General features: G+C 35.3%; 1 protein-coding gene across 1 annotated transcript; it reads right to left on the reverse strand.

Annotated features, from left to right (window-relative positions):
* Positions 1–720: 720 nt before the first annotated feature.
* LOC103425170 (ferritin-like catalase Nec2) lies at positions 721–3,566 on the reverse strand. The gene is made up of 3 exons (XM_008363243.4): positions 3,180–3,566; positions 1,941–2,166; positions 721–1,312 (listed from the first exon to the last, which is right to left on the reverse strand). The coding sequence occupies exons 1-3, from the start codon at positions 3,509–3,511 to the stop codon at positions 941–943; spliced, it is 930 nt and encodes a 309-aa protein (XP_008361465.2). The 5' UTR covers positions 3,512–3,566; the 3' UTR covers positions 721–940.
* Between the last annotated feature and the right edge of the window lie 9,498 nt (positions 3,567–13,064).

A 13,064-nucleotide genomic window follows, 5' to 3' on the forward strand; every position in this document is an offset into this window, starting at 1 on the left:
AAATGAAAATTGAAAAATCTAAAATAATTTTGAATAATACTTACATAACTGTAATCGAAATAAAGAAGAGGAATTAAATTCCGATTACGAAGTATTCTTGTGTTTACTCAATAATAAAATAAAAAAAATGGGACCCTATGGATCTTAGAATTGGATTCCTCATTCCGAAGGAATTGGATTCCTAATTTCGGAGGAATGAAATTTCCTAGAAATAGGTAGTTATCCAATTCCGGGGATGCGGGGAATCGGAATGGAAACCTTTTCATGATGAAAAATAGCGCCACTCCTACCTCCCAACATGTGAACACCCATTAATGATGAAAAAATCTGTACTTGTTTGTTCTCATTCAATGTGATTGCCTGGATTTTTTTTTTTCCACACTTTATCTAACTTTTTATTGATTTATTTTTTATTGTATATAATACTAGGTTTCCGTATATGTTATTCTGGAAATTAAAATTTATTAATTAGCACATAAATGAATTTATTTAGAACATGGCAGCTTAATAATTAAACTAGTTTAAATTCCGATTGTTTGGTAAACAATTTGTATAAAATCAATATTATTCCTACTCCGAATTCAAATAGTTTAGTAAACAAATTCTATAAGAATCTGATTCTGATTCCTTATCAATTCAACTCTTCTTCAATTCTATTCTCCTCATTCTGATTTCAGATTAGTAAACGTGTCTTTAATGCTAAGTCAAGTCGAATGAAACTAGAATAAACATTATAGACCTTATTTATTAATATGAAATTCTCAAGATTTATTCATGATCCATTACATATATTAAATTCTAATCACGTACTGTAATTAGAATTCTGGATTTTGCTTGATATATACTATACTACATCGATCTGAGATTCCTGCACTCGTACTAGTGGATTAAAATATTTCAATATGTATAGTGCTTAAGTAGAGGAATTATATCCCAACATTTATATACGCACGGTGGTCGCAATATTGCCATTTGCTCCTAGAGGGAAAAACCCGCCAGGCATTGATGCATTTCCAGTTCCATACACAATCCCCAAAATCTCAGCTGGTGTCCTTGCATACGAAAGAGAGTTAGGATCGGCCGATAGGACGTTACTAGACGTCCGATTCTCCGCCCCAAGGGTGGTGGGTACTATGAGCCCTTCATCTTTGTTGCCACTCCCGCCCAGCCGATTCCTATGTGCAGAAATTCGGTTGGTGAAATCAGCCACGGTGAGGATGTAAGGAAACACCTTCTGATTCCTTCTCTCATACAGTAGCGCACGTACCACGGCATCTTGCCCAGCCTCAACACCCAAAAGTGATGCAGCCAACTACATATGCACACCAACAATTTAATTAGTATTGATGAATTGATTTTCATTAATGTTGAAAAACCCACAACTTATTACTTAACATCCTTGTGGCTAGATCGGTTAATGTCAATCATAGTCGAAATTGAACATTTTATGCAAATTTTGTGTAATTTTGTTATAGAGTTACGTTTGAAGCCATAAAAGCTTGTTACTTCAGTTTAGCCAAGTTGGCAAGAATATTGTGCTCCACTCTCTATACACAAGTCCCCTTTCATATTATAGATGAATTTAATATAGTTCTCTTCTCGTTTGAGAAGCCATAGAAGCTTATTTGACCCTTAGAATGAGACTTCTTCCCACATAAACATATTGTTCTAAATTGAGGTGAATTTTAATGAAAAGATTAGAACTGATCATGAAGAAAAGTACTAAGCGGCCGTTTGAAAATAATTTCGTTTTCAATTTTTAGTTTTTACTTTTGAGAAGTCAATGAAGCAGTTTTCAATTTTCATTTTGTGAATCGAAAGTAATTACCAACAAGAATTCAACTTTTAAAAAAGTGAAGAAAAAAAACTGATTCAAAACTGAAAACTAAATGTTTATCAAATGACCCCTAAATTTAACTAATTAAATAATTATTTCTTACATCTAGAGTAGCAGGAGCGGTGAGGTTTGGGATGACGCCAACGTAACCTCCCATACCCACATAAGGAATCAAGTAGGCTGCCAACAGAAAATTGACGGAGTTTGCATAGGGATCGAATGGAGGGACCAGGTTGAAGCCCACTGCTAGGTCAAATACTTTTGCAAAATTCTGACGGCTGAGATTTAAAAGTGGCCTTGGAAATCCTCCTACTCGTGTAACAATTGCCCTGAAATCCATTGAAATATTGGAGTATTTAATACCACCATGCATGGTTATGGTATGAATTAAATGGGTCATATTATTACATGTGAGAGCCATTAGTATTAGTATTATTATTAGATAGTGTTTAAACTATAGTGCTAATTTTGTATTTTTTGAAAACATAATTTATAAACTTTCAATTTCAATGAAAATGAAAAGTTTTTTCTTATGGGTTGTATGATAATCATTTCATTTTCAATTTTTTAATTTATTTTTTAAACCGAAAACCGAAATCTTGTCAGTTACTATTTTCAGTTTTCAGTGTTCAAAAACATGAAAACAAAAAACTACTTTCTTGAGTTTTCAAAATTTGGCCTTGGGTTTTCACTTTTTAGTTTTGATTTTTCATTTTTTTTAACTAAAAACTAAAAGTAGTTAACAGACAAGATTTCAATTTTTAGTTTTAAAAAAAAAGTTAAAAGTGAAAGGCAAAACAAAAAATTAAAAATGAAATAGTTATCAAACAACTCCTTAGCCCAACCAATATCTAACTAGAGTATCTTGGGTGAATGGCTACCTGAGTACACCTCGTTTAAGTGCATGGCTGTGCGGCTAACCAAGCACAAAACAAATAGGCAATGGTACTAGTGAAGAGTCGCTTTGGTTGGGTTATTTTGAAAGTTTTAAACTTTATATTAAGAAAGGGTATTTTGTACTGTTACATAAGGGTTCATATAAGAAAGAATTCAACACAATAGTGGTTTGATAAAATCTTATAATTTGGAATGCTAATATTGTAAGGACGTGATCGTTTTATTCTAGAAAATAGCCGATCATCAACCATGTGCATTGTGGTAGTGCATGAGAAAGAACAAAGTTCTTAACTCGATCATATTTTCAAGTTTTTAACCCATATTCATGTGCGCTTTGACATTGGTTTTGGCCCAAGTGTATGCATAAATTACTTATTTGATTGCCTGATTATTTCTTGAATTTTTTGTGATTAATATAGAAATTAAACCCTATCTTTCGAAAAACCTGATATGACCAACTTCTTGATAACCGAATTCCTCGATGATAGGGCCGACAAGAGAGTCGAGATTGGCCTTCTGTGCCCCAATGGGAGCCGGACCTCCTTGGGTGAGGCTTGGACTGATTGAGTCGAGCCCTTTGCCCAAAGCACCCGACAGAAAAAACTCCGCCTCCATGAATTCCAAGTTCAAGGCAAATTGAACCATATCGCCGTCATTGGCTTCCTGACCTGAAGCAGTCATGGCCTGAAAGCTGAGAAGATTGAATGCAAGAACAAAAAGAAATGCAGAGCTGAAATAATAAGATATTGAACCAGCTGTTGCCATTTCTAATTTCATGCAACCAATATATGAACTAAATTTTAACAGTTGTGGATATTAGTGAATGAAACATACGTTAGTACTAACTAGCTTATATAGGTCATGGATTCGTGGTACATTAATTCCGTGTGACAGAGACAATACGAGCAAGAGAAAGGATTATAGGTTGTGGATTCGTGGTACCGCAAGAATATCCTACACTATATTTAGATGAAGGAATGTAAGATCATTAAGATTATGTTTCGATAAGAAAATTTGAGATTACTAAGGAATTTTTAAATGATAGAAATTGAAATGACGAGATTTTATTTTCAAAAATATGTGAATTTTCTTATTTGGTTAACCTAAAAAACAATGAAATTTGATATGGAATTTGTTATTTTTAAACTCTCAATCATAGAAATTGGGAAATGATATCTATTTACATGGAATTTAAACTTAGGAATTGGAAGTTCCAAAATTCCAAGGTTTTTTCCCCGCGGAAATTGTAAAGTTCAATATTTATGAATCTAAACAAGAGAATTAGTGCATGTTAATTTATAAATTCTGATTTTAATCCAAATTTCAAGTTTATCTCCCTGTGTAAGGTATTTTAAAATGATGGAATTTTATTTTCTAGAATTTGTGAATCTTCTTGTTTAGTTAACCTAGAAGAACAATGAAATTGAATAGAAATTTGCTATTTTTAAACTCTCAATCATAGAAATTGGGAAATGACGTCTATTTACATAGAATTTAACTTGGGAATTGAAGGTCTCAAATTCCAAATTTTTTTCCATGCGGAAATTCTAAATTTCTATGTTTATAAATCCAAACAAGAGAATTGGTGCATGTCAATTTATAAAAATTGATTTTTACCAAAATTCCAAGTTTATTTCCCTTATCCAAACATAGTGTAATTAACTTGGTTGTATTTACTTATCTCTTTCTCCTTCACCCTAGTACTTGTTCTCCTCCTATATTTGCAACTTGCAGTACGATGCATTACAATATGCTTTGGGCGATCGAAGGAGCTTGGTAAGTAATTAGATACCCAATTTAACTGATGTAGTGTGTAGTAAAATGTTTTAAACTGGTGAGAGTTGGGTAATTTTTTGTTTTTTTTGTTGTGATGATCGGATTATGACATGTGGTGACTTTGTGTCTTATAAACTTATAGTATGAACTAAAAGAGAAATGATAATCACACTTTGCTTTCTTTCTTATATATTGTTGAGAGTATCAATTTCATACTGGAAAAAAAAATTTGCATGTGCTTATACGTAATTAATCAAACTACTTCTTATATTACTAATTGATTTTATAGTAGAACCTCAACTCTCTTCATGGTATCAGAGCAGATTGTCTCATGTGTGAAGGTCAACAGTCATACGTGCTCCACGTCACCCGATTTGTATTGTCCACGTACTACTACTAGGCATGAAAATTTGCGACATATGCTCCATATCACTCGATTTGTGTTGTCCATTTGTCGATTTAACCACTGAATTATTCCCCATGTGAAAGTCCTTGAACTAGTTTTCAAATAAATAAGTCTTCTAAACTCATTAAAAACTGACAAATTCATTCTACTAAGTTATTTTATTCAATTTTATAACAATTTGTCACGTGACACACTTTAAATGGAGAAAAACTTGTGTGGGGTTTTGCTTGCCACTGAACGTTACTAAGTGGCACTACTATTCAATCAAAACGCGCCACATGGCAAATCTTAAATATAATCTTTTATATTTAAAACTCCTATAATTATTTTTAGTACCCCATAAAATTTAATTAGTGGTTCTTTTTTTTTTCCTCTTCTCTCTCTCCTTTTAATTTCTTCCCAAACTTTCGCTATCGTCTTCTTTCCTACTCTGTGTTTTTTCTTTGTTCGTAAAAATATGGTCACAAGGGCAACAAAATGGAGGCAGATGTTTATGCTTGAATCATAGCACAACGGATGTTCTTTTTTTTTCTTTCTTCCCAAACTCAATACACTATTTTTTTTTTTTAAAATATGTCTTTAATTCATTAAAAACTGTCGTTTCAACCCTCCAAATTAAGTACAATAAAAAATCTTTAAAGTAATACTCTATAATGGAATAACATTTTTTTTTTTTGAAAAAATGATATTATGTACACTAAGCGATAAAATAAGACCCGAACGAAACAAACTACACTTGGTCAGCTTTTCGGTTTTAGATGTCAAACTCTAGGGAGGGCAGATGGCCAACCCAATTTAATTAGAAAGGTTACTATATATAGAGTGGTATATCACAGCTATACTAATAACCAAAGAGAGTCCTAGCTTGCTGGCTAGTAGTAATAATTCCCTTTTGTTAGTCATTTATGCTCAGTTGGATCATTGGATACCATGTTCGAGTTCACAGATCCGTCAATTGTTCAACAGATTTTATAAGGCGAGATGAGAAGTTATTTGGCGGTGCAACTGCAAGTCATAGTCAAGAGTTAAGGCTATTGGTTACATTAAAATTTTGGTTATTGTAGACTGTATAGGCTTGGATTCGAATTTTGTTTAAATGTTTTGATGTGGTAGTTTCCCTTTGAACTTATTACTTAATAGATTTTTGAGCAAATTCAGAGTAAATACTAAATTTAATATAGGTGTGAAGGAAACTATCCGCTTGAATACTCGGTTTAAACTATGAGTCATATTTCATGTAACATAGAGGGTTCGTTTTTTGTGGTTGTGATTGGAGAGAGAGTTTATAGTCTTAATAATGTTAATGAATCCTTTGTGTATTTGTATTACGTACCCTCGTGGCCCTTTGATGCCAAATTATGAATGCAATCACTTTATTACAAAAAAAAAAAAAAACAACAAGTTTTTGACTTTTTTTTTATATTTTTTATACCAACAATCGATATTATCTACACTAAAGAGAGAGGTGGACTTAGCCTCACAATGAGCTAGTAATAATATGGTTTAAATTCATCTTTGGCGAGAATCGAACCTAAAAACATCTCACTTACCAGTGAAAAGGAATATCACCAGACCGTAATATTAAATGGCTAAAAATCTTTTGGCTCTTAAACATGAGAAAGTAGGCTTTCCCTCTTCTAAACTAAACCTCCCGGACCCCCTCATGTATGAACCCTGCCCAACCCTTTAGATGTTCAACCACGATCTATTTTACTAGTTCAACAACCAAAATACAAAGTTGACACACTTTTCTAAACTATTGTGTTTGGGAATTACTTGATTAACGAGTGTATTAGGGCCATTAGATGTGTGGGGTTAATCTAGTTACATATTAATATCAAACTCTTTATATTCCCTATAAAGATGAAGAGATATTCTATGGGATATTTTAGTTTAAATATCAATTAAAAAAATAATTTAGATCATCTCCAACTCTTGCTCTAAAACTTCAAATTTTTAGTCCAGAAAATTTAGGTTTTAACGCAGAAACATCTTTTCTGCTCCAACCCTTATGGCCTAAAATTTTAGCCTTAGATTATTAAAGAATGAATTTAGGCTTTTTTCAAAAAAAAAATAATTAACTTTAAAAAAAATAATTATGTAGACTATCCTAAATTAATTTTATGAACATTTTAACATAAAAATATTTAAATTCCGATAAACATTGAAAAATTACTAAACCTACAAATGAAACTCATGAAACACTATAGAAGAATATAAAACACATAATTTTAATTGTTGAATTTAAATTTGGGCCGTTATATCTTTCTTTTTTTACCGTTAGATTTGATCATATTCGATCTTAGTCGTTGAATTCAATAAATTTATAAATATAAAACAAAAATATTAACTAAATTAAATGTGGACCGTTGGATAACCAACAACCCATTTAAATGTGAGCTGTGAGAGTGGAGGCCATTATTTGACACACCCCGACCTAAATAGAGGTGACGTAGCCATGTGTGCCGTGCGGAAGTGAAGGTGATAAGATAATGTGGGTAAATAAAAACCAAACTAACTTACACTAGACTAGTATATAAGTACGAGTGGAAGTGTTAGAGTGTGGATATACATAATCAGAGCGTAGGTACCAAGGTGCAGTTCATGTCTATCAGAACCGCCGCAGAGTCCTCGTAAGTCACCAACACAAATTTCTATCTAGAACCTGGAAGGGCGCGAAACAGAAAATGTGAGTGGGCAAAAATAAAACTTTTGAAAACCATTTCACTTTCAAAACATATAACCCCTCACCGTAAAACCTGTATAATTTCCTAGAAAATAATAATACATACGTATATAGAAATCATGCTCGAGAGTAGTGAAAACCAAGTATATGCCATGTCAACCATCTCAACAATGAAATAAGTAAGCAAGGTGAAATGAATCAACATAAAATGAGATGCCAGCCGGAGTCACCTAACGTGACCTGTATGGCTGAGTTTATAGCTCATCAATCAAATTCTGCACACGAGTTAGAACCACCTAATGTGGTCTGTACGACAGGCTAGGTGTAAATAAATACGCTCAAGTGCTACAATCACATGAAGGTTGTGCGAAATATCGCAAGTCACCTACGAATCGGAACCACCCAGTGTGGTCTGTACGACAGGTTGGCACCTGCCTTGGATCCAAGGTGAGCGTGTGGTGCGGGAGGTGAACGATCACGTGAAGGCTAGGCCCTGGCCTCGGACGGAGCACTAACACCGAGGTGTAGGATAATGAGCACTAAATGCATGTAAACATAACTATACACATTGCAATCACTATCATCAATATGTACTCACCTGAAGCTTACCTGGGCGTCCGCAGCATCATGCAATAATATGCATATCTATACTAATGCATATACTAAAATATAATGCAATTGACATGGCATTTAAAAACGCAAATCCACTTAAAACAATTTCTGGGAAAATGGAAAATATATATACATATATATAGAAAACCAAAAGGCCACTCACTGGTTATAGCTGGGTCGTAACCCCCAAGTCTCGCCTAACTGCACTCGTCTTCCGGAAACGTCTCACCTATATGTGAAACAACTATTTTAATGTTACTTTTAAGCACATAATCAAAACCATATAATAACTTCTCATACGTTACTTGGGGTGTTTGAATATACGATCGTGGCTTACTCAACACCACGAGCATCCCCATATTGTTAGAAAAAAATTCCGATGACCCATGCGCCAGCCAAGGCACGGCCACACGCGCAGGCACATGCTTGGCATGTTGGAAGGAACCTTTAACGCCGTTAGAGAATATTCCGCTAAATAATAGAATATTCCGTTAAATATACCTAATGCCGTTAGTATATTCCGTCAAAGTTGATGGAATATGCTCATTTCTTCTCCGGTGTTTCGCCAGGATCCGTTGTCGGCCACCCCTATGTCACAAGATTCTGGAAAAATCTTTAAACCTTAATATCTTCCTCGTTTTTCAACCAAATTTCACAAACTTTATATCAATTTGAAGTCCTGAACAGTAAAACATGATCTTACCTCTCAGAGGTCCTAAAACTGACAAAGTATAGTTGGAATATATCTTAAATATTCCGGTCAACCTCCAACTCGAGGAACTGGCCTATCCCGACGTCCAAAACCTTTCCAAAAATTGTTCACAGGTCTCTATGGAGTAGTTTTAAGACTCCCTTAAGCTTTAAAACTCCATGAAATAACCACGATCACGACGGAGCAACAGAGCACCACGTCGGAGCTCCTAGGTTCTCGGGTTCTCGTGATCCGTTCTTTGATCCAATGGTATGGATGGGTTCATGAAGTCACCAGAAACACGTTGGTGCAAAGCTCAAGCTCGATCGATGAAGTTTGGATGGTGTTTGAGAGTTTAAGGCTCAAATCGTACAGACAAGGGAGAAGAGTCGAGAAGAGAGAAGAGAGAAAGAGAAGGTTTGCACGTGTGAGTGTATGTGTGTGTTACGGGATTAGGCATAAATAAAAGAAACAAAGCTTTGATTGGGCTATGGAATTAGGGCCTAACAATTGGTCCAAGGTTGTAGGAAAAGAAAATGATTGGTAGATTAAGTGTGAAACCAAAACTTATTCATCTACTCCTATTTGTTCGTAACATTTCCGTTACGAACTCAATTTGATCACATTAGTGGAAAAATAATAATTTAAAACTATACACGTACATCCACGTCATTAAGCCTCGAGGGCATAATCATCATTTCACATTCAAGGATAAAAATATATAATTATTCGGGACGGGTCGTCACACTATTTATATGTTAACAATAAATATGATTCTTCTAGATAGAAAACCTACTATATTTCCTTGTTCAATTGTAAGTGTTAAAGACAATATTCATATACTTAGAGCTGCCATTCTAAAGTCCTCATTTTGAAAACCTGTGAGGTCATTTTTTATATGAGCATTAGATTAATTTTACAGTAAATTAATGTTAGGACCCGTCCCAAATTTAACGATATTTTATTACTAAAGGAATGAATTGACCAAAATGGCCCTAGAAGCTAGAATGTTGACTTTCATTGACCTTTGTGTTTTGGGACTCATGAACCATTCTTTCAGTGTATTCTTGTAGTACTCGTCGCTACGAATGCGTGGGTGCAAGCGGAATTGAAATCAGAGTTACGGTGAAGATTTTACGAAATTATGAAACTTGAGGATATTTTAGTAAATTTGTATTTTAGACATGGACTTCGGGTCGGGGTGTGTCAATTAAATATCGACTTTAATAATTTCTATTGCACAAAAATAAAATACTAATTCCTAAAACAAAAGAATAAGAAGAGAGAAGAAGGTTTCATGAAATATTGAATCTCTTCCATTTGCAAAACATAATCTCCTCATCAAATATCTAAACTCAGCAAATGCAATTGCATAAACCCTAATAATTTTACACATTCAATTTCATCCCATCTTTTATCAATACTAATTCAAACCAATTAGTTACAAAGAACCAAAAATTTTGAGATTGTGTGGTTTCGTAATTTGGGATCCCTTTCTTCTTGAACGCGTGAACCCTTTTTTATATAAAATTTTCCGACGACAGTGGAAATTTTGAAACAGGTTCTTCATTCTTTGTCATACGCGAAAAGGAAAAAAATAAAATAGTCAGGATGAGAGAAGGGGATGAACAATCGAGAGAGAGGGATAGAGGGAGGAAGGAGATGTGGAGAGACGATAGAAGAAGAAGACGGAATGTTTAACGCGAGAGTTCTTTTTAAATTTATTCATCTCACATAATTATTATGTTTCAGTGCAACAAGAATGATTTAAGTTGATAATTTAAGCTATCATAAGATTAATTTAAGGACTTATATGAAAAAGCACCTCATGGGTCCTCAAAATGAGGCCATTCTAACAATGTTATGTTTTTTTTTTCGGTAAACTTAACTAGGTTTTGTATTCAAAACAGTTCTGATACTACAAAACAATCCCATATTAACTAGGTTTATTATGCTTCTTTCCATGTGACATTTTTGCTCAAGTTTGGATTGGTTTCAAGATCATCGTCTTAACATGAGAAGCATGGCCGTGGTTCCAGCCCAAGGCCGCAGCATTTTTTGGTGAACATGGTCGTTTTTTTTTTTTTTGGTCAACAAATATGATCGCTTATGTTACTGGGTTTAGGGTTTCAAAAAATTGAGCACATCTGAACTCTTCCGAGTTTTCTTTCTTTTTTTCGTTCTACTTTTTTAGCCTCTTCACCTCTTTCTTTCTGATATAGTAGAGACATCCAAGAAAATATATCAAATCCCGTTTCCTTTTCTCTCCCTGCGTTTGCACATCAATTTATATCCTTAGCATCCTTCTGAATGCTTCCATAGTATGAACACTGCATCCGGTCGTTGATCGATTTCGTCTTCTATAGTGAAAATTCTTGCCCACACAAGGAAGAAGGCGCGTCATATCGTGAAAATTTTTGGTCACACAAGGATGTTTTGAAATTTTTTTTTTTTTTTTTTTTTTTTTTTTTTTTGGAGAACCTCGGCGGTACGAGGAAAATTTATTGATAAGAAAAAAGAAGATACACCTAGACAGGGGGGGACATAAACCTAACCCCTCATAGAACAAGATAAAAGAAATACAAAAAAGGGGGGACATGCACCTTACCCCTTTTGAGAAAGGAAATACAAAAGAGGGGGGGGGGGGACATAGACCGTACCCCTCTTGGAAAAGAAAATACAAGGAAAAGACTGGGCGGACATAAGCCCAAACCCCTCTATAAACCTAAAAGGTAATAACCTGCAAGACAAGCTGCAAAACAAAAGGGAATCCAAAAAGGTTAGGAAAAGAAAGGAGAACACACCTCAAGAAGAGGAGACAAACCTGTAGGTTGGCATGCCCAAGAAATCTGAGTGCAGAGGAGGAAGGATCTCTATAGGGGGAGTGGAATGCCAAACAAGTGAAGATGATAGAAGCCCTAAATTGGCTAATTTGTCAGCAACAACATTCCCTTCTCGAAAAATATGAGAGCAACGAAAAACCATGTTCTGCAAATGAAGAGTACAATTGTTCCAGCGTGTCTGGAGAGACCAAGGGGGAGAGAAAGATCCAGAAGCAAAACATGATATTACAATAGAAGAGTCGCTTTCAAGCCATAAATTTTGCCAGCCCCGCGCGTGGGCTAATTCGACAGCAAGGATGACAGCATGGAGCTCCGCATAGAAAGAAGTACGATGGCCCAAGCTTAGGGAGAAACCACCAAGAAAATAACCTGCAGAGTCACGAAAAACCCCGCCACATGCCGCAGGACCCGGATTACCTTTAGCAAGGCCATCAGTATTCACTTTAACCCAAGAAAAATGAGGGGGGAGCCAAAGAACAGGGACAATAGAAGGAGCTTTACAGGAGTTAGGCGATATTCCAAGAGAAACTAAAAGTTGCCTATCCAAAATGCCTCGTACATGGCCAGGGGTGAGAGCTCCAACCTGCCTAATCCAGGCCGAGGTGGAGCGGCAGAGACGTGAGAAGGAGGGAGGTTTGCCTTCAAACTTCACTTTATTACGCATCTTCCAAATAGCCATTAGTAAGAAAAACCCTGAAGCTATCCAGACATTGCGAAGATGTGGAGAAAACCGCTTTGACAGAAAAACAAGCCATAGATCAGAGAGGGAGCCCGTAGGTGGAATAATAGTGCCAAATTGGGTAGCTAGCCAACGCCAAGCACATTGTGCAAATTCACAGCTAGAAAATAAGTGGTCAATAGATTCAGAATTCTTGTGACATAGTTGGCATATTGGAGCCAGCGGGATGCCTCGGCGCTGAAGTTGATCCTCCGTTGGGAGCTTGTTGAATAGAATCTTCCAAACTAAAATAGAGTAACGAGGTGGGATGAAAGGACGCCAGATAATGGAAGCCCAACTCTTAACAGGAAACCGATGACGAACAATTTCATAGCCATCGGAGAACGAAAAAACACCAGAAGTAGAAACTTCCCAAATTAAAACGTCCTTATCCTCATCAATTGGAAGAGGCATTTCTAAAATCTCATTAGTTAGGTCTGGGAAAGTAGAAGAAAAAATAGAAGGAATAACCCATTTTCTCATACGAATAATATTTGAGACCTTAGTACGAGATAAAGAAGGAGCAATCTCTGTTGCACCAACGACGTCCACAATAGGCTTATCCAGCCATTTATCAACCCAAAGGGAAGTAGTAGAA

Source organism: Malus domestica, chromosome 11 (assembly GCF_042453785.1).
Source record: "Malus domestica chromosome 11, GDT2T_hap1".
Lineage (NCBI taxonomy): Eukaryota > Viridiplantae > Streptophyta > Magnoliopsida > Rosales > Rosaceae > Malus > Malus domestica.

Excerpts from the sequence above, each read along its gene's own strand:
- LOC103425170 (XM_008363243.4), bottom strand. The coding sequence starts at position 3,511 with ATGAAATTAGAAATGGCAACAGCTGGTTCAATATCTTATTATTTCAGC. Across the intron at positions 2,167-3,179 it reads CAAGAAGTTGGTCATATCAG|GGCAATTGTTACACGAGTAG; the intron begins GTTTTTCGAAAG and ends AATGGATTTCAG. Across the intron at positions 1,313-1,940 it reads CCGCTCCTGCTACTCTAGAT|TTGGCTGCATCACTTTTGGG; the intron begins GTAAGAAATAAT and ends GTGCATATGTAG.